At 34.0% G+C, this 21,197-nt stretch overlaps 2 protein-coding genes across 3 annotated transcripts; one reads left to right on the forward strand and one right to left on the reverse strand.

Moving 5' to 3' along the window:
• Positions 1-1,154: 1,154 nt before the first annotated feature.
• On the forward strand, positions 1,155-3,966 carry cdk5r2b (cyclin dependent kinase 5, regulatory subunit 2b (p39)). Its single transcript, XM_066687943.1, has one exon. The coding sequence runs from the start codon at positions 1,450-1,452 to the stop codon at positions 2,410-2,412; it is 963 nt and encodes a 320-aa protein (XP_066544040.1). The 5' UTR covers positions 1,155-1,449; the 3' UTR covers positions 2,413-3,966.
• A 9,891-nt stretch (positions 3,967-13,857) lies between these two features.
• On the reverse strand, positions 13,858-18,214 carry fev (FEV transcription factor, ETS family member). 2 transcript variants are annotated; one of them, XM_066687945.1, is made up of 3 exons: positions 17,792-18,214; positions 17,144-17,215; positions 13,858-15,957 (listed from the first exon to the last, which is right to left on the reverse strand). In XM_066687945.1, the coding sequence occupies exons 1-3, from the start codon at positions 17,838-17,840 to the stop codon at positions 15,428-15,430; spliced, it is 651 nt and encodes a 216-aa protein (XP_066544042.1). In that variant the 5' UTR covers positions 17,841-18,214; the 3' UTR covers positions 13,858-15,427. The 2 variants fall into 2 exon arrangements, with proteins under 2 accessions (XP_066544042.1, XP_066544041.1); XM_066687944.1 differs by having other exon boundaries at positions 17,765-18,214.
• Positions 18,215-21,197: the final 2,983 nt, after the last annotated feature.

The following is a 21,197-nucleotide window of genomic DNA, read 5'->3' on the forward strand; positions in this document are numbered from 1 at the left end:
CAATTAATTGATTAGAAACATAGCAATTACTACTAACAAACACAGGAAAGTAATTCATGATAATATGTAAAATTGTAAAAATAATTTGTATAACAAATAGAACTTATTTAAAAATATCATGCATCTTCTGAGGTTTGTCTGAATGCTTATGACATTATTTTTCTTAGATGAGAAGTGGGAATTTTTGAACTCCTGTTATCAGATGTAATTATCATATATGGGCTTTGTGATAAGCCCTCTATAATTTCTGCTTATTGACTTTGATGAATACCAAGGTTAAACAACAGACATTTAAAATGTGCATATATGTATAACATTTTCTGGAGTGGTCTGAACCGTCAAATGTTTGTCTTGTACTCCTGTCAATTGATTGTTGAACATCACACATACATACACACACACACACACACACACACACACACACACATATATATATATATATATATATATATATAGAGAGAGAGAGAGAGAGAGAGAGAGAGAGAGAGAGAGAGAGAGAGAGATGTTTGTTTGTTTACATCCTTATTATTTGTATTATTGTATTGCTCTGTGTTGTATTGTGCCTGTGATGTAATGTGCTTTGAAAGTTATGGAAATAGCAAAGCACTCCAGTCATGCCAATAAACCTAATTTAGAATTTGAATTTGAATATGAAAATCTTAACATTTTTCATCTGCATTTTGGACTGAAAATGCCCATAGGACTACTGGTGAAAACATACGATTTTCAGGTAGCTGGAATAAACACCTCGCTGTCGCACAAATTATCATAGTTATATTTAAAAACATATTGAAGGAATTGTCACCTATATAGCTGCGATCATTCAATTATGAAAGTTTAATACAAATTGGGTCATCATAGCCACTAGGCTGTGTTAAATAAAGAGCAGCTGGTATACAAACCTCTAAGCTAAAATCAGACTTCATCGCTACTAGGGTAGTTTACAGTAAAATCAGGAGAACATATGAAAATAGAAAGCTATATTTGGCTGCCTACTATAAATGGATTGCTGTTCAAATTGCGATAGGGTTATGCACAATTCCCTTTACCATTGGCACTGGTGGCTGTCAATCTTGATGCATCGTCTTCAGGTTGGCTGCCTCCTCAGACTAGGACGGCTAATCCCGGTTTGCAGGTCTATCCTGATTGTTTTTGCCTGGCTGCGGATCTCTCTCAGTCCAGCCCATTTCTCTGACTGTCTGAAGCTGCGGGTCCATCGGGTTGCTGCAGAAGGAGTGGCTGTGAGCCTGGCATCTCCTGTGGGAAGCTTGCATCCCATCTCCCACTGTCCATCCAGTGGACCCCTTCACTATCAATGGAACTGAATCTGGAGCTCTGATTTTTGAATTTTATTAGCACGAACTGCAAGAGGTGGGCATCATCACAGGGAGAAGGAAAAAAAAAACAGCGCACTTCAAGGCCACAGGGTGCTGGTTTTAAACGCAGAAGATGGGGACGGTACTCTCTTTATCCCCGCAATCAGGGAAAGGAGGCATCCTAGACGAGAAGCCGGACTCGGTGGGGGGATACTCAGCTATTCCCAACAGCAAAAATGGGAAGACGGAGAAGAGCCTGAAGCGACATTCAGTCCTGATTTCAGCCCTCACCTGGAAGAGGCTAGTGGCTGCCTCGGCCAAGAAAAAAAATGCCAAGAAAGTGAACCCCAACCCCCCGGCATCGCAGGCCAACAACAACCCTGTGGAGCAGCTGAATAACGAGAATCTCAAGAAGTCGCAGCAGCCCAGCTCGGATCGGAAAGGGAAATCTGGACCTCTGGCGGTACCGGTACCAACCGTCCCCAATCAGAACCTACACCCCAACCCACCCCAGAATGCATCGCAGAATGGGAAGCAGCTGATATCGGTCCAGAAGCAACCGAGCAACAGATCTCTGATCTCCCCCAGGCGAGTGATCGTCCAGGCGTCCACCGGGGAGCTGTTGCGCTGCCTGGGCGAGTTCATGTGCCGGAGATGCTTTAAACTCAAGGAACTGAGCCCCAACGAGATCATCCTGTGGTTCCGAAATGTGGACCGGTCGCTCCTCCTGCAGGGTTGGCAGGACCAGGGCTTCATCACACCCGCCAACCTGGTATTTGTCTACTTGCTGTGCAGAGAAGCTGTGGGCGACGACATCAGCAGTGAATATGAACTCCAGGCCACCTTTCTGACCTGCCTCTACCTGGCCTATTCCTACATGGGCAACGAGATCTCTTACCCACTGAAACCATTCCTGGTCGAGACGAACAAGGAGGTCTTCTGGGAGCGGTGTCTGCAGGTCATTGATAAAATGAGTGCCAAGATGCTGCAGATCAATTCTGATCCCCACTTCTTTACTCAGGTATTCCAGGACCTGAAGAACGAAGGAGAAACTAGGGAAAACAATGGGCATTGGACTATCAATCTGGACCGTTAAGCTATGAAATCGTGTTCATGTAGGAGAACAATTGTGCGGCACCCATATTAAAGGGGGCTGGTTATAGAGTCTAGGGAGAGAAAAAGGAAACGTAAGGTGCACTAGAGCCTATGGATCAAAAGACAGGGGTATCCCTTTGCTCATAAGAGATGTGTCGTGTTGTAAATCAGTGTAAAATAAATACCCTCTTTGCTACTGTGAATCACAGTACATGGGGGTTTGGGGAAGGGTCAGTTAAATAAATGCATGCCTATTGTGTATTCAAATTGTAACTTCATTGTGGCTTTAACATGGATGGTGATGCCCAGCTGCAGTGGAGCTATTAAAATGTGAGCTAGTCGTCAATGTTTAGATGATTTATTTATTTATTTATTTATTATAATTTGGGGGAAGAGTTGCGAGGAACAGCAGTACTCATGGTTGGGGTTGGATAAGGAGCTATCCAAGGTGCTGGCCTTTAACGGACACGTTGCACATTACTATGTTGAACCTCACGCTGTCTATCTGAATGTAAAATTTTACAACAAGAAATGTTACTATACCGTCCTATGTGCCAATATTGTTAAAGTATAAAACGTATTGTTTTATATTGTATATTTAAGAAAAAATATATATAAATACTAATTATATCTGGTTCCCTGAGATTGCATTCTTAATTCATTTTTTTAGAACCTTATTTATTTTTTTATTTTAAAACTCTCACATTTGTTTTCGTTTTTTATTTATTTTTATGATGTAATTGTGTCAGTACAGCTGAGTTTGGTGAATGGGAATGCTGCATTTGTCCCCTTGTCATTGTCACCTAGGTTCTATGGCAGATGTAGCAGTACACCTCATGCTTAGAAAAATGGCCTAGCTATTAATAACTGTTTTTATCTCAGAGTGCTGCAGGGAATTTATGTTCTTTTGGTTACATTAATTTGGTTATGGATTTGGTTAAATCCAGCAAGCTGTAAATGGGACATAATGGTGGATAGCCTACATGTGCTTTGGTATTTTCAGCTTTGGTATGTTCATGTTACATTGTACTGTACAAAACTTGAGGGGGAAAAACAGTTTAAAGCAAGCAATGGAAACAGAAGATTAATCTCTTAGGCTGCCTTTTTCCAAGAGCTGGAACGGAACAAGTATTAGTGTAAGTATGTCAGTCTATTTCCACCTACTCCAGGCAGGAGCTTTTTTTGCCACTAATCCTTTAATAAAATTAACTCCAATCTTGTGTGTTTCCTTCTCGATACAGATGATTCCTCATTTAAAAAAGTATAGTCTACGTTTTAACAGATTCTCAGGGAACTTTTAGTTTTGTACGTTTCCAGCTTGCACGTTTTTGAACCACTGGTTATTTTACTAGTGTCATGTGAACACATATTGAAGGGTGGCTACTTTTCTTAGCAAATCTGTTTTCTCGATCACTTCAGACCACAATCTGACACCGCTGGTCTGTCAAAATACTGTACATTCGTATGCTGTCAATAAGTGTAACAATTGTTTAAGTCCCTCCAAAAAATAAAAACATAGCAAATGAGAGATGAATGAATAAAACAAACAAAAATACAGAGGCATTCATTCAGTTGTGTTTATTTCCAAGGCCATCCTTCGGAACAGGATCCTTTCTTACAGTCGCTAGCCCTGGTGCTGAAAAAAAAAAAAACTTACATTTTATTCCTGCATAGATTTATAATTTCATATCACCTAATAGTGCATTGCTAAAAATGAGTATTATGATGATGGTGATAATGATGCTTATGTTTATTATATTATTATTATTACCTTTAGAAGGCCTTCAGTCTTTACAATATTTGCAGAAAGCAATAGAAGTGTTTACAGATTAAACATCAGATTCACAATACTACTGATGTATTATACACAATAATATTAACTCACAGCAGTATTATTCCTTAAATATACAATATTTATGTACACTAATTTTTATAATATTAACAGAAATATTCAACAGAAACAACACCAACACAATATCCTATATTTTGTTTTCAGTTGAATTGGTGCACTTTGAAAACATATGGGTCATTCACATTGAATATTGAAGTACAGTGTATAATTTGTAGGAACTGGATGAAGTAAACCTTTATTGGGGCTCAGAATAGGATGTAGTAATGTGGGAAGTTTCTGCAAGCTCAATATATACGCACTGTGTTTGAATGATGAAGTAGCCCAGATTTTGTGAATAAAGCACATGGCATCAGTGCTCTTGCACCCGATTGGCTGGGATTTGGTGCAGTCTGTTAGGGCTGTCAGTCTGACAGAGAGCTGCGGAGCCCGGCTGCTGGGTCAGAGGAATTCATAATCCAGCACTGCGGGCGCATTCCTCCAGTAACCACAGCAACGGATACATTACTAAACGGGTATCATGCACATCAAGCGTGGGCACACTGATGTATAATGCAATACTGCAGAGGCATACCTTGTAACCCTTTACAATAAAGAAGTCTATACATAGCATTGCAGGCAAGGTGGCACATTCATTATGAAAAGAACTCTGTGTTCTCAAATAAAGAAAAAAGGATAAGCTGGAAAACAAAATGATGAAAAAAAAATGAAGGGGCATAGTTTGCATTGTGTAAACAGAATAGTACTTCGTAAAAATGATTCCAGCTAATAAATATGGGTGGAGCCACATATATTTTCATTGAAAATCTTTACACACACACACATTCAATGTTTATTCATTTGAAGTGGGATTTAGAAATGTTATGTTTATAATCTTGTAAACAAAATCTTTAATAGAAATTCATGCTTTATTATAAGAATAATTGTCCAATTTAAATGTATTTTGGTGAAACAATTATGAAAACTAATAATCTTAATTAATTAAATTTAATTAAGTTCCCTGGAAACCTTTAGATTTATTTTTGAGATGTGAAGGACAGATGCTTCACATACTGTATAATGAATGTTTCATTAATCTGTAGTATTTGAGATTCACTGTTAAGGATGAACAAAAGGGTTAAATCCAAGTCATGTAATTTAAATATAACAATTACTCATGGCAAACGTAATGATGGTGTTTATAGAATAATGATTGTAATGAAGATACAATGGGACACAACAAGATGAAAAAGCTGTAGTAATGATTCAGAGGTGAACACAATGACTATGTCAAATGGTGTTACTTCCCATTGAAAGTGCATCATTTCAGAAAACAAAAAGATGTTTTCAGCTGGAACCCTTAGAGCTGTTTCAGGAAGATTACAATAATAAGATGTTTCTTATTTGAGCACATACGTACAAAAGCACTTCTTCTGATGAATGTTTATGTAGACCAAAGCAGTGATATCATGTAAAAACATTTGTAAATATTGTGATAAATCTAAATTATTGTTTGCAGGTTTGATACAACCAGCTGCTTGAGTAGCCATTTAATCAGATATTAATCAGACAATTAACAAACCTTCTAACCACATTTGTTGACCATAAAAATAATGAAGATTACTTTAAATAAAGAAATTGGACTTAATTATATAACAGCTTTAACTCTGCTAATGTTTTCCATTGGGTAGCAACAGGATGTATCTGGCAAACAAAACTTGCTATCAATCACCAGGTTTGTAATTTGTCAATAGTTTGTGGGCTGCTGTTTTAATTTAATCCAGGCCCCCATTGTATGATACAAATTCAATGTCAAGTAGAATTTCCCATCTATATTGTTTGTAGCTTCTTCTTTGTTATTTTAGGTAGGGCGGTAGTCCAAGACAATTGCAAATTAAGGTCTCTGAAACCTTTCTGAAATCTTTAAAACTGCTAGATTGTGACTCATCAGGACCCCTGCTTGTCAGCTTGCCAGTCCTCCCTAGGCAAAACAGATCAACACATTCAGTTTTATCCTGCACAAATGTTCTGCAGTAATTTAAGCAGACAAGGGGACTAAAGATTAGTCGCTGTGTCATTCATCTTTCATATCACACATAAATAATACAAATAATAATATAATAATAAGGGAATAATAGTCAAAATAGGCTATCATGTCATAATTATATTTTCATTCCTCCAAGGCTTGAAATATTAAAGCACATTTAAATATACATATGTGACACCCCTGGGTTTAAGTACAATATGTCACATACTAAAAATAATGGTGCATACAAGTTGATGAAATTATAATTTACATAACACCATAAGTACCATTTCAATCCAAACTCTTTAACAATGTTAAGGGGTCTGTTTATATATAACCTTTAATGCAAATAATTAATGTATTAGCATCATAATTATACAAAACTATTTTTGTTGTTGATTGCTCATGAGCTAGGCATATGTGAAGTTTTCTAATCATCACATACATAAAACTAAACAATTCATTTAGACTAATACCAATTTATCTCAATTTACTTTTAAAACAAAATGTGTTTTGAACTAAATCCTAAACTTTAATTTCACAATGTGTGCCTGGAGGAATTTGTACAGTAAAAACAAACCTTCAGCACCAAGAAATGTCCAGATTCTAGACTGAGAGATAATAATATCTGTTAAATAATATCTTTAACAGTCTTTAAGATAGCAACACACATGGAAATGATAGATTTAGAAAATAAAGTAAATATTGTACAGTAAGTCTAATAATATGATGACATGGTTGATACACATTTGCCATGTGTAGCAATGATTTCATTTTGGTCCCTTGTTCCAGCACTGTTGATCAAGCCTCCACTCAATTACGCACATGATGACTTGTTAATCTGAGATTTAAAATTAGCAATTCTCAGTGTTACCCACAACATTCTAGCTTGCCTACATTTATGTAAAAATCTGGTAATGACATGCAAATGATCCCCTGCAAAATGAATATGTTATATTCTTTTTATATCCAAAAGAAAATTAGTTTAAAAAAGAGCTCTGTAAGGAACAAGTGTTTTTTCCTATTAATACTTTTAAGGTGTTAATGTTACCTTTAATATTACATTTTCTCTCAAGCAATATATATTTTAACTAAATTAAAAATTATAATTCTACATTATTACTGGTTGTGAAGTTTGTATCTGAACATATAATAATTGTGATTGCTTGTAATTATGGTTTAAATGTTTGAATGTGTCCATAACATATAGTCAGAAATACTTACTTATTTAATTTAATTTTCTTCAAACAGGTGCCAGTTGGAATTTGGAGCTTCTTACTCAGGGAACAAAACATATCTTAGTGTTCATTCACTGTCTTGAACCATTCATAATAAGAATAATGGTAGAATATTCTACTTACTGTAGAATAATGTGTAATGGAGAAATTGTCTAAGTTGCATGAGTGTACTTGAAATGATTTATGTGTGTATTCAATTAAAATAACAATGGAGTTTTTATATGTTCTCTGTATTTGTAGACCATACCTATAATAATGGGAATCACATATACTATGGTTCAGCATTGTGTGCACTTTATAGCAGAGCACAGAAGCTCTGGAGTGTACAAGAGAGGATTATGGCCGTTGTTCACAAAAATAGTCTGTGAATAAGCTCTCCCACTAGGTAATTCCAGGAGTTGCATTTAGCTCTAATGTACCAGACTCAGCTGTAACTATATGGAGGCATCCTAATCAGCTTACAGAGAATTCAATGAATGGGTTGTCTGAGGCGGAAGATCAAACTAGTAGTGATGAACACCACTCACATCCAGTGGCCTATAATCATGAGAGAAAAACGTAAAGGTGTGAATAATAGATGTCAGGAAGCATAAAAGAGAACAAGGTACTGGTTTAAAAAAAGCACAGTGTGTCCAAAGTACCAATGTGTTCCCCAACGCTTTCATGTAATTTGAAAGGAGTAGTTCTCTATTGCTGCAGTTTGTGTCTTACTTTTTGAATAAGTGAGTGCAGGACAGCTACAAACATTGTACTATATTAAATGTTGGTCTGTTTGTATGCTTTTTAATCTCACTTTCTGGAATAGGAGCAGGCTACCATGAGCAAGAGTAAAAAGTAATGATTTGTTAATATATCATGGCATTTACAAGGTTAGACTCATAGGGTAGTGCAGATAGACACTGTCCGTATACATCTTTTCATGGGTGGATGCAGTCCATCCACTTTCGAATCTTTTCCTGGCCGTAGGAGGGTTGTGCAATTTCACACCACAGTTAGAAAATCCACATGAAGCCACATCATAACTCACATATAATACACATCATCAAGTGTGATTGAACTTTATATAGCTTTGAAGCAACAATCTAGCTCAGTTATTGACTGATGACCAATCAAAATTTATGAAAACATAACTATTATGAGACGCTGAAGAACTCAAACAGCAGTGGAATTCAGCAAGCTATTCAGGAAATTATCAAGGACATTTTCCACCATTCATTCTGTTAACTGTATAGATAACTTTTTGTTGTAAGGTTGACTCATCATGAGCTGAAATCCAACACTTTTCCCTTTAATACATCTCCTTCTTATATAAGGTGATACATGTTGATTTCATTAATAGTGCTCACTTAGTCTCAATACATTGCAAAGAGAACAACAAGTAAGTTATAAACTGTAATGCTGCAATAATCCCTTAGGCGGGATCCTACTGGACACATAATATAAAAGAGGATTATATTATTAAGAAAATATTTGTGATATCATATGTCCATTAGAAAAGCAGAATAATGTACTTAAGATACGTCCTTGTTGGATAGTTGAACAGAAGGGTGATAAGTGATCAGCTTGAAGCAATTATTCATTTATAGCATTTGTTGTATTTATTATGCTCCTTTGCAAAGTAAAGGGCATTTCCTGAAATGACATTTGTCCATTCAAAAAAAAGGTATTTTCCAATGGAGACTCCTTACCAGCAATGTTTATCTTTAGAGACAGAGCAGGTGGGCTGTGACTGAACTCAAGTGAAGAGATATTTAAAGCCACCTACAGACTCTGAATTAGTCTTTTAATCATTCAGACAGATTCAGCCCAGTGTTTTATCTTGACTCTCAAACGTACGGCTCAGCCTGTGTTCTTTTTTTATGGCCCTCACATCTGTAGCACATAAAGACCACGTTCGGCTCAGTTGGCAAAATTCAATGAGGACTGTGTGTTTTTTTTTTATTTCTTTATTTATTTTAAGAAAGGCAGATAGGAAGAGGTGGGTACATGGGGAGAATCCATGTAAAATATTGGCCAAAGACCCATTCATCTTTTGAATGTTCAAAATGTTCAAAACATGGTGTTCTAACAGCGATCTGAACTGAGTGTCCACTGCAGTCATGGTAACCCATTAGAACAATATCCCGTCTCTGTGCTGCCGCTGTGCAAATACAGACTCAACACTGTTAGGACAAAATGCTCTTAGAAACTGCCTATTACAGGGACAAATTACAATAATATATAATAATGTCATGATGAAAGCTAATAAATAGAGCAAATCATTCAGATATTAATTATATGATTTTACCAAATAATAATAATAATAATAATAATAATAATAATAATAATAATAATAATAATAATACAAAGATTATTACGGATAATAATCTTATTATAACCCACCAGTTGGATATCAACAGGTTACAGTTCAAACAAATTAACAAATCAAACTAATCAAACTAATTATTTTAAAATATCTACACAATACATTATTTTCTCACTATGTACTCTACTCAGATTTTACTCCAGGCTCTTAAGAGTGGATTACTACATCTGTCTTCTGGCTGGCCATCCTACATTTAGCATTTATATCACTGTATTGTCTGCTTTGATAAATTATTGATTATTACAAATTGTGGATGGTAGCCACTCATAAACCTGATTTATTTCAGTTTCTGAATAGAGTTTACACTATATGTATATATTTATATAGATAGATAGATAGATATTGAGCTATTTAATGTTATCTGTCCTCCTCCTCAGTATCTTGAAATAACCACGTTCAACCACAGACAAACATATTGCAAGTGATGCGATCCGTTTGCCTCCCCTTGCAGCTAACTTGAATGACAGATGTCACTGGGACACTGAACTCTGGATAGTGAGATTCAGTTCAGCCAATCGGCCCCCTGCTCACTAGGAGCCTTTTCAGGAGACTGTTGTCATGGTTCCCAGTAATGTAGCTTCTGACAAAGTAAGCGATCACTTGTGATATCAATGGAGAGAGCAATCCAGGCTTCATTAAAGCACTAAACAATGAAAGGAAAACAATGAGGAAACCAATCCAATTTAAAGAATGTTAATTTAACATCAGTCCTAGTAACATATTCCCCTATTTATTGTTTTTGTACAATATTGGTACATTTCTATAAAAAATACTTTATGATAAACAGAAGGTGAGGCTTTTAAAGATCTGCATGAGTTAAAATAAGGACAGACAGATACATACTATTGGTATTATTATAGCACTTGTGAATCTGGGATTATAGGTTTTCTGTGACTTCATCACACTTGAAAATCATGCAGTTCAATCTGTTTTATATCAGTAATGTTCTTAAAACCAATAGAATTCGTATAATTTAATGGGGAATTGAAGCTGAAATACAAAAACTACTGTGATATGTATTGTTGGAAAAGCAGGGATCTACACACAGGAGCAAGATCAGTTAATCACTTTTCTCATGCTCTGACATTTTATTGAGAATATCTCCTGATCACTAAATGATTGTCTGACATTAAGCCCAGATGGTGTTTAAATATTTTATACAGCTGCCTGTAAGGCGCCCTTCAATATAGAAATCTCACTGTTAGGTGGCTTGTTATGTCAAAGCATGGCAGGATTCAATATTCAGTTTGTAATGAAATCATTATACTTCAGACATATTTTTGTAGGCATTTTTTTATATACATAGCAGAAGTCAGACATTTAGTGAGAAGGACTGTGAAGTACACATTGAGGTAAATCTTCTGTACTCACTGTTACATCTTCAAAAAGCATATGCATATCAAATTACTACATAGCAGGGGAAATCAGCCTTTTTGACTGATTTATGTGTTATGCAGGGAAACTATTCATAATCATTCCTCTTTTATTTATTGTCTTTAAAAACACATAGCTTTGATGAGACCAGATTCTCTGCTCTATGCAATGTCGTGTTACAGAAACTAAGATATAGACTTTCATCCTTGACCTGTATAGTATACAATCTTGGATTATCAAAGTCTATCAAAAGAGCTGTTTTCTAAATGCCATTCTGTGAACGTAAAGCTTTCTTTCTTATATTGATGATTTGATTGCTTGTTATTGTTTTGTTTGTTTTTTATGTAATTTTCTATTATTATTATTATTATTATTTTAATCACCTGACTGTCCATGGAGCCAGTCTCTGTCATAAGAACCCACTGTTTTGGTTGCTTTTGTCAACAGGAGATTGAATTTAAATGCTTCTTGTGTCTGTGTCTGTGGGCACAAATACTGCCATGACTAGAGAACCTCAGTCCCAGGAGACGCTATTTATATTCAGGTCACACGTCCACTGTGTTCTTATCGAACTATTCACAATGCAGAGCAACGCAAATTGTTTTCTTTACCTATTAGAGTCACATAGAAATGTTTCTGAATTTGATTTTGTGTCTGTTCCCTTTCAGTTTCACTGGTTGATTTATAATTTGTACGTGTTTTCATGGCTGATTTACAGCAAGGACATGAAATGTATTCCTTTGATCTATTTTAGGTGCAGTCAGGGACAGTGAGTGCTGGCTCATCAGAAGGCCATTTGGGATTTAAAAAATAATAATACTTTAATATAGGTTTGCTCTCTTAATTAGCCATTTCACTGCTGTTGATTTAATTGTTAATGCTGCTTGTTTTGTAAGATGATATTTGTCCTTGTATATTCATATCAAAATAGTGTGCATTATAACTGAAATAAATTCGCTTTTGCTGTATTACATGAAAAAAAAGCGAATTAACAGAGTTAATAGTTGAACAGAAGGGTGATAAGTGATCAGCTTGAAGCATTTATTCATTTATAGCATTTGTTGTTGGGCATTTCCTGAAATGACATTTGTCCATTCAAAAAAATATTTGTTTGGCTGGATTTCCATGCATACATTATTTTTAAAATTCTATTAATATTGGAGTCATGTATGATGTTTGAATATTTAAACATTTTAGTTTAAGTATCTGAAGTATAATCATTTTAATGCATAAGGCTATAAAATGATTTCACTTGCATCACGTTGATGAAAGTGACGGTGCTTTTACAGTCCCATTTAATTAAAGACATTTCATTAAAACAATCTGTCATCCTTACTTTGAGTCTTAAGGCACCAGATTAGACAAACTGTTATAGTTTTGTGTAGTTTTCAGAATGTTTTCTAACTGAACTGAAAACTGATTTTTCTATAATTAACAACATCCTTGCACTCTGTAAAGAAGTTACCTTTGTGAAGCAGCAGCCTGCTGTAGTTTCAGCTAAAAACATAGAAAGAAAGTTGAAGTTCTGAAGCTGGGAGGTACTCAGTGACATAATCCACTTTTCCTCTGAGCACATTTAAAGCAATACTGGCGAGATACTTATGTTTGCATATTTATTAATCATCCAAAAACAATAAATACAATACATACACATAGGTATTGAACCTTACATATTCTAATATCACTGATATATTAGTCATCAAATTTCATATTTCTTGTATAACTAGGTAAGGATAAAACCTAGGTTTCAATGCGTTTAGGTTTCAAATGCTGTTTTTAGAGTAATAGCGCCCCCGCGCGGACCAACGCAGTATGTGTTTCAACACTATTCTTTATAAATAACATGAGGAAGATGTTGAGTTCTTAAAGTCGTATTTCTGCTTGTACTTCTACTGATGCTGCTGCTTCTACTACTATTCCACTACTACTACTGCTACTGCTACTACTACTATTACTACTACTACTGTGTTAGTAGTAGTATAATAGTAGTAGTAGCAGTAGAAGTTCTTGCAGCAGTAGTAATAATATATCTTGATGAGAAACAAAGACCTATGTAATGTAGTGCATTTGATCAAACTGAAAATACTTACCCACCACAAAACTCTACAGCTTACTTAGAAGCAAGGCTCAGACAGCTGCCCTGCAGGAAGGAAGCAAGTAATCAGTGAAAGTTACGAATTACTTAGACCTGACTGAAAAGACTGAAACCTTCATAATTGTAACTACGTGCATATAGATCATTTTTTTATGCTGGAAGTATGACACATACCTCTTACTGTAAACCAAAGAGCTGGTCAAATGTAGCTTTTATAGACAAATTATTGTGTTCCCCCAAATTAATTAAGATAAGAGACTGGAGATTATTTTGGTATTAATTAAAGATACTGCACCATTTTGATGCTTAGTATTACAGTAGTCATCTTGGTCATTTTAACTATATATATATATATATATATATATATATATATATATATATATATATATATATATATATAGAGAGAGAGAGAGAGAGAGAGAGAGAGAGAGAGAGAGAGAATACTATATGTAATTATTTGACATTGTGACATTAATAGGCTAAATAAAATAAAATACACAGGAGATGTACACAATTATGACAGACCTTTAATTCTTTATTGAAGATTTTTATACACACATATTTTAAATCGCAGTTTACACATTGAATACAGGCCTTCTCTACGGTACATAACCAACACAACATTCAATGACAATTAATCTATGGAAAGTACTGTACTGACAGACACACAGCTCAGCATGTGCAACTTTATTAACTGTGTAGATATTTTTATTATTTGAGTTACTGTGTTCTGAAGAATGCAAATAAAAATGATTATCTGTTAATTCAATTGATAAACATTACTTACTCTTAATGTTTAAAATCCCTCTATATGTACCATGACAGCAGTGTTGACCATAATTTACTTCAATGTACTTACCATGAATAACTGACTTCCTCCAGGTGAATACAATGGTACATTCATGTATTGTTAATATTGCTTACAATGTGTCACATTTTTGACAGGAAATAAAAATATAGAAGCAAATACCAATGACTAAGTTCCTAATGGTTTATACTTCTTGAATGTTTGGCCTTTCCTCGTACATGTAACTCGGCTGTTTAAAACTGTATTTTGGTTATGAATATGTGATTAGTTAATAATATGAGAGAGACAGTACAGTTAAATTTGCTAATTCCTAATTAAGTATTTTATTTTACACTACAAAATATTTAACTGGATTTAGTTAAAACCAGGTGTGTCATTTCACCGAAATTATAATTTAAAAAATAAATGAATAACTAAATATGTAAATAGAATATATGTTAAAACATGAGGAAAAAAATATTGCAACGGTCACATAGTAGAAAATGAGATTATCAAAGATAACTTGAAAGCAGTTGAAAGTATGCACTGCCTTAATTTAAAATAGTGTTATTTAGAGACTGCTTTATTAAAAAAAAAATGTTTTACTCATTACACTATATTAATGTATCAAATATTTATTTTAAGTTGTTGTTGAATATTGATTCAGCTGATGAAGACTCTACTGAGTTCAAATGCAAGGAGTTTAATTCTTCCGACTACAAATGTATAATTATCCATTACATTTTCAGAGTTAATAATAATAATAATAATAATAATAATAATAATAATAATAATAATAATAATAATAATAATAGATTTGGCTCCACTTCTTCTTTATTATTCTATACACCAGGTGGCGCTGAATAGTCCATCAGGACAGTTTAGCATATTTTGTAACATCAAGGTTATTTCCAGGTATAATTGTAAAATATCTTAATTGTATCTAGACCTACAGTAATACTCAACACTAACCTCAATATCTGGATAATAACAAACTGAACATATTTAGAAATCAACCACATTTATTGTCTTGAATTATCACGCAGTGTCCATGTTAATGCAAATGTACTGCAATTATTTCGTTTATGTTGCCTGGTGAGGGCCTGTGAAAAATATGATCAATTTCATAAGAAACTGTAATCAGTATTTTCTTTTTTATATATATAATGTATGCAATGACAAGACTTCACCAAATACGATGGTTGTACGGTTTTACATAATATAATCAGCACATCCTTAAAAAAATAAAGATTGACTGCTTTCTGTATGTGAATGGCACCAGAGCATCTTCCCAGCCTGCAGTTTAATGATAATGGCTATTGATGTTATTCAGGTTGTTGATGTTGCTGATGTGAGACGCGGCCACAGAGCTGAAGGGTCCCGGGGGCTGCAGGTTGTGACTGGGGTACAGTGCTGGGGGAGAGCCGGGCCAGTAGGAGAAGCCGGATGGTGAGACCCCCGGAGTGACCAGATTGAGTTTGGAAATCCCCGAAAAGGGCAGAGGCGAGAAATTGCTCTGAAATTTGTACAGGGAGTGTTCCGTGGACGAGGGCTGGCACACCTGCGCCAGGCCGTGGAAATCAAACTTGTAGGCGTAGCGCTTCCCGTGGACTTTGGTCATGATGTTCTTGTCATAGTAGTAGCGCAGAGCCCGGCTCAGTTTGTCGTAGTTCATGTTGGGCTTGCTCTTCCTCTCACCCCAGCGCCTGGCCACCTCGTCCGGGTCGATGAGCTTAAACTCCCCGTTAGTTCCTTCCCAGGCAATGCAGCTGATGTTGGAGCTGTCGGACAGGAGCTCCAGCAGGAACTGCCACAGCTGGATCTGTCCGCTGCCTGGAATAAGCAATAAGACATGAAACGTGAAGGGTTTTAAAAGTAGGCTTTCACGGGCAAGAGCTCCACACAGCTTTTGTTTGGGGCCAACGTGGCATTGCTGTGAATGCCAGGTTCAATGTGAACACGGAGGATTGTATATCAGTGTTGATGATATCCACAGTTTTGAACAATCCCGCATAGGACAGCTTTCACACTTAGTGGTTAAATTGATCCAGCTGGTTCCAATACCGTTGATTTAAGATACAGACTTTATCTCAGTTTACTGCTGGATGAAGGCCTCAACAAGACTTTTACACAACACCTACAACACTCTGTTATTATTATTATTATTATTATTATTATTATTATTATTATTATTATATTTATTATTATTATTATTATGTGAGATTATTATTAAAAATAAATAAATGATGCTGCTGTAAACCTATGTGTAGGGGAAAACGTATATGAATCCTTAACATCTCTGTTTTTGGTTATATTGCCATTACTGTTATCATTATAATGAAATAATAATGTAAATGTGTAAATGTATTTCCTTTTCCTTATAAAAATAATAAATTAGTATTGTTATAATAATAATAAGTTTACAATATAATATATATTATTATTATTTTTATTATGTATTTATTTTAAAATATTTTTTATTTTTATTAATTATTATTTTATACAAGTATACAATCTGATTCCTGTATTTTTGGTACTCAATCTATATGTCAAAATGCTTTTTAGCCTTGTTATGCCAATAAAGCTCTTTTGAATTGACCGTAATTGAATTACATACACAAAAGTAAGTGCACATGATATACGTGTGTATTGTATTAGTCCTAAACAATGGCACAATAATTTAGCATTATTAATTCACGATACATTTTATTAAATCATGCATTGAATAAAAATTATACATTTTTTGATGTTTCAATCATTTATACTCATTCATTTAGTTTATTGGTTATAATAAGGATTTGAATATAACCTTAAATAAAAAATAAAGCATAGATCCTCCATAGGAATTAAGCTCCAACACATAATAATGCTAATACTACTACTACTACTACTACTACTACTACTAATAATAATAATAATAATAATAATAATAATAATAATAATGTATTAGGCTATTATTATTATTATTATTATTATTATTATTATTATTATTATTATTATTATTATACATTAAACATACCTTTCTGTACACCCGTATTGATGGGACTCCAAGATGATGCTTTCCCTTCTTTAAATAAATTTTCAGCAGGATCTGTAATGAAAAAATATATATAAATCACAATTCTTGCCTAAAATGTAATAAACAAACTTTAACAATCAATGCAAAAGTACATTTCAGCTATTATTAATGTAGATATTTTCTTCTTGAAGATGCATTGCTTTCAAGTCCATTGTGAGGAAGAATAAATCATAAATCAAACAAATCATTTGGAAGAGAAAGATTGTTCTAGATATATAATAATATATATATTCTTCTTTTTTCAGAAGAATGATATATAATTATATAGCTTTTTTCTTTCTCTTTTCTTTGAGTTTTGCAGCACTGTCCTGTGATGTTATGATGCTTTTCTATTCCGATGTGATATTTTTTTTTTGCATTTGTCGTTTTCTTTCCCAGGTTTGGAGGTGAAGTCAGGAAACGCGTTCAGGAAAAAGGAAATCCGATTTCCGACCCAGAGACGAGAGGGGTTTAAAATCGGCAGATTGAAAGGGGGGGAAAACAATCATAGACAAAGAAGCATCCCAGCCATGTAAAAACCAAAAGCATCCCCTCTTAGGTGTAAAGTTAGTGTTGTTTTACCTTTCAATAATAAATAAGAAGGGGTACCTGAGAGATACATGTTAAACATAAGGTTTGCTCCACAGGTCTGTTTCATTGTAGCGGTTTGATCAGAAAGGGCTGCATTTCATGTGGGGGGAAGGATTTTTATTAAACTTTATCTCCAAACTATGATCTGGAATAAATGTGAAACAGATTGAAGTTTCCAGGCAACTGTCACCAACGCCATCTCTGAGACAATATTCAGACTGTAATTTCCTTTGCTGCATTGCTTTAATTAAAAGAGCAATTTACCTCTGTCATCCAGCCCGGTCTCCACAATAAAAAGCAGCCGATAGAAATGCGGTTTTATCAATCCCTCCATCGGGGTTTAATAAAGTTTCCGAGTTAAGATCAGAGTTTCTATGGAGAATTGAAGTGTTTGACATGGAAACCTGTTCAGATCCGTTCAATTTTCCGCCTTTTAACTCTTTGTCAACAACATCGTCTGGCTGGGATGGGAATAAAATATTTACCTTTAAAATTATGCTTCAGTGCCTCTAAAGAAAACAGGAACAGCATGGTCCTATACCGTGGATGATGGTTAGTCATTAGGTATAGGACATCCACATGGAATAATGTTTTAATGTGTGGTTAAATACTGATATAATACATGAAAGTGGCTATTTAAGGATGTGTTTTCTTTTTTATTTTCCTGTTCCTGAATTATTTTTTATTTTAGATGTATGTGTTGTTTGTATATATATAACAATATATATAAATACATCAAACACAGATATACTCAATCAATTGATACATTCAATTATTCCAACACTATTGTTTCTCTTTTGGCCATTCACAGACCACAAAAGAACATAGGCCACACATAGACCTAACACCTTCTTATTGATCATAATAACATGATTTATATATATATATATATATATATATATATATATATATATATATATATATATATATATATATATATATAATACTATATAGTAGGCCTTATTATAACTGTGATAATTAAAACTATATTTATCTGTATATAATATGGACAATATTCCAACATAATACTTGTGTTCAGAGCAGGTGTTTTCCTTTCTCAATTTGGTAAGACACATTTCATAAGAGTATATATGGATTATGTCCTGACTATCCATGTATTATAGCCACCAATTGTTAGACTGAATCATGACAAAATATGACATAATATCTGCCTATATAGGAGGGCTCCCTATCACAAAATATCAAAGATTAATTTTAGGCAGTGAATGTCTACTGGGGTTTCAGAACCAAACCAGGACGAATTTGTTAGATCATTGTTAACTTGTACTTGTGTTTGACATATATTTGATAATATATTTTGTATCATGTTCCCTACTTTATCAAGAAGCTATTTAAAATTCAAAGTATTACATATTAACATATATATAGTTTTTTTTTTTTTTCTGGATATGTCTTTATTGTTGTACTTTGGCACATGGTATACATTTTAAACTGTCTTGACAACTGTTCATCCTATTATGACTTCAATGGCTATCCTGTGTTGAAAATGTTCAGAAATGTATCATTTAGGTCATGGTGATATTTAATTGTTTGTTTTTGCAAGTTTCTGCTTCATTGGCCTAATGCTGTATTTACAGAAGAATACACTTAAATCTGAACCCTGTTTTGCTTGGACAAATTAATAAAATGATATTCCATAACATATCAGTTGAGATTATGATAATCTGTTTATGGTAGTGAAAGCTATAATTATCAACTAAAACCTTGTCCACATGTATATATACATGAAAATAAGATCACACTTTAATTTGCACTTCTGTTATGGTAAAGAAATAAGTCATGAGGATTCTGTAGAGACCGAAAAGACAATACATAATTACTTATTATTATTTTTATGTTTCTTTAAAGCTTGGTTAATTTAAATAAATAAATAAATATACTGTATACAAAATCAATAAAGCTTTGCCTGGGTCCAATGATGCAAGGCAAGGTATCAGATAAAACATGTTATATCCCACAAAGGGGTCCAGTTAAAATGTTTATTTAAATTAACAGTACTAATCTTAAATGCCCTTTTATTGAAAAAATTAATTGAAAACCAAAAGTTTCAGATCTGCAGTTTCATTCAAACTTCCGAATCATGCTTTTCCTGCTGGAAGTGTGCTGTCTTGTAACCTGAATGGCAGTGGTACTGTGACGTCAGTTGCCCAGCCCTGCTTGTACTTTCTGTTCTGTATAAGGAAGTAAAAACATTTTCCTAACACAATGCAAGAACTTTACAAGCTCAATGTTGAGAGCACAGGTTTGAGTCTTGATTATTCTCTGAAAATCCAGGGCTTTGAGTATGAGCTGAATTGAACAGTCCTAAATGATGTTGTCAAATTTAAAACTTACAACTTACAAGGCTCAACAATGTCACAAAGCTATACAGTGGGAATACAAATATTTTTCTGAATGGTTAAAATGAGCAGAAGACTCATTGCCAGACACTGGAAGCAAAAACAGAAGTTAATACACCCTTCAATTCCAACTTTCATTTAAAATGAAGGCGTCTATAGTGTTTATCGGAGCAGGTTATATTACTTTTCTTCAAACTTCCCTCTTACTGCTTCTTACAAAAACAGCACATACATACACAAAGGTCTCAAAGTTTAAATACATTGTATGCATGGAGCAAGGAACATAAAATATATCAGCATCAAAAATGTCTACAATTATATATTTATTTTTAGCACCTTAAAAAGTTAACCGTGTTTACTTCTATTATCACACATTAACATGATTATCTGTCCAATGTTGTCATCATGTTTGATGTAAACAAGTGCTTAGTGTGTCATCACAATTACCACATTTAAATACAGGTTGATTTTTATCTACTCACACTCACAAATACACATTTGCAACACAAACACACACACAAATAGAAATGTAGAGAGACTTTAATCTTTGCTTATTTTGAACAAAATAATAATTCAAAAAGTGAATTGACCTTACTTCATAACTCAGTAGTTTTACCACAATACCATCATGATATTTAACAAGAACAGAAATGCAAACAGTATTCATTTCAGTAAAAAATAATTATATATATATATATATATATATATATATATATATATATATATATATATATATATATATATTAGAATTATCCAACTTCAATACTAATACTTCAATACTAAGTGCCCCTGTACAAATAGGCAGTCAATTTAAATATATCACAATCAGAAACAGATCTACTATAACTGAGCCCTTTGTATTGACTCTCTTTGGGCTAATGGAAGTACTTTCTGGATCAATGTGTGCATTCACATTATGTAATCAAGAAAAAAAGGCTTTTCAATATACATTTGCTAAAACAAGGGTGGTTAAGTGGTGTTATAGGAAAAATGCAGGACAAAATCTGTAATGCAGTCCTTAATAGATTGAGACAATTTCCTGTAAGAAGATGCATTATTAGTAA

The sequence above is a fragment of the Amia ocellicauda genome, chromosome 16, assembly GCF_036373705.1.
Source record: "Amia ocellicauda isolate fAmiCal2 chromosome 16, fAmiCal2.hap1, whole genome shotgun sequence".
In the NCBI taxonomy this organism is placed as follows: domain Eukaryota; kingdom Metazoa; phylum Chordata; class Actinopteri; order Amiiformes; family Amiidae; genus Amia; species Amia ocellicauda.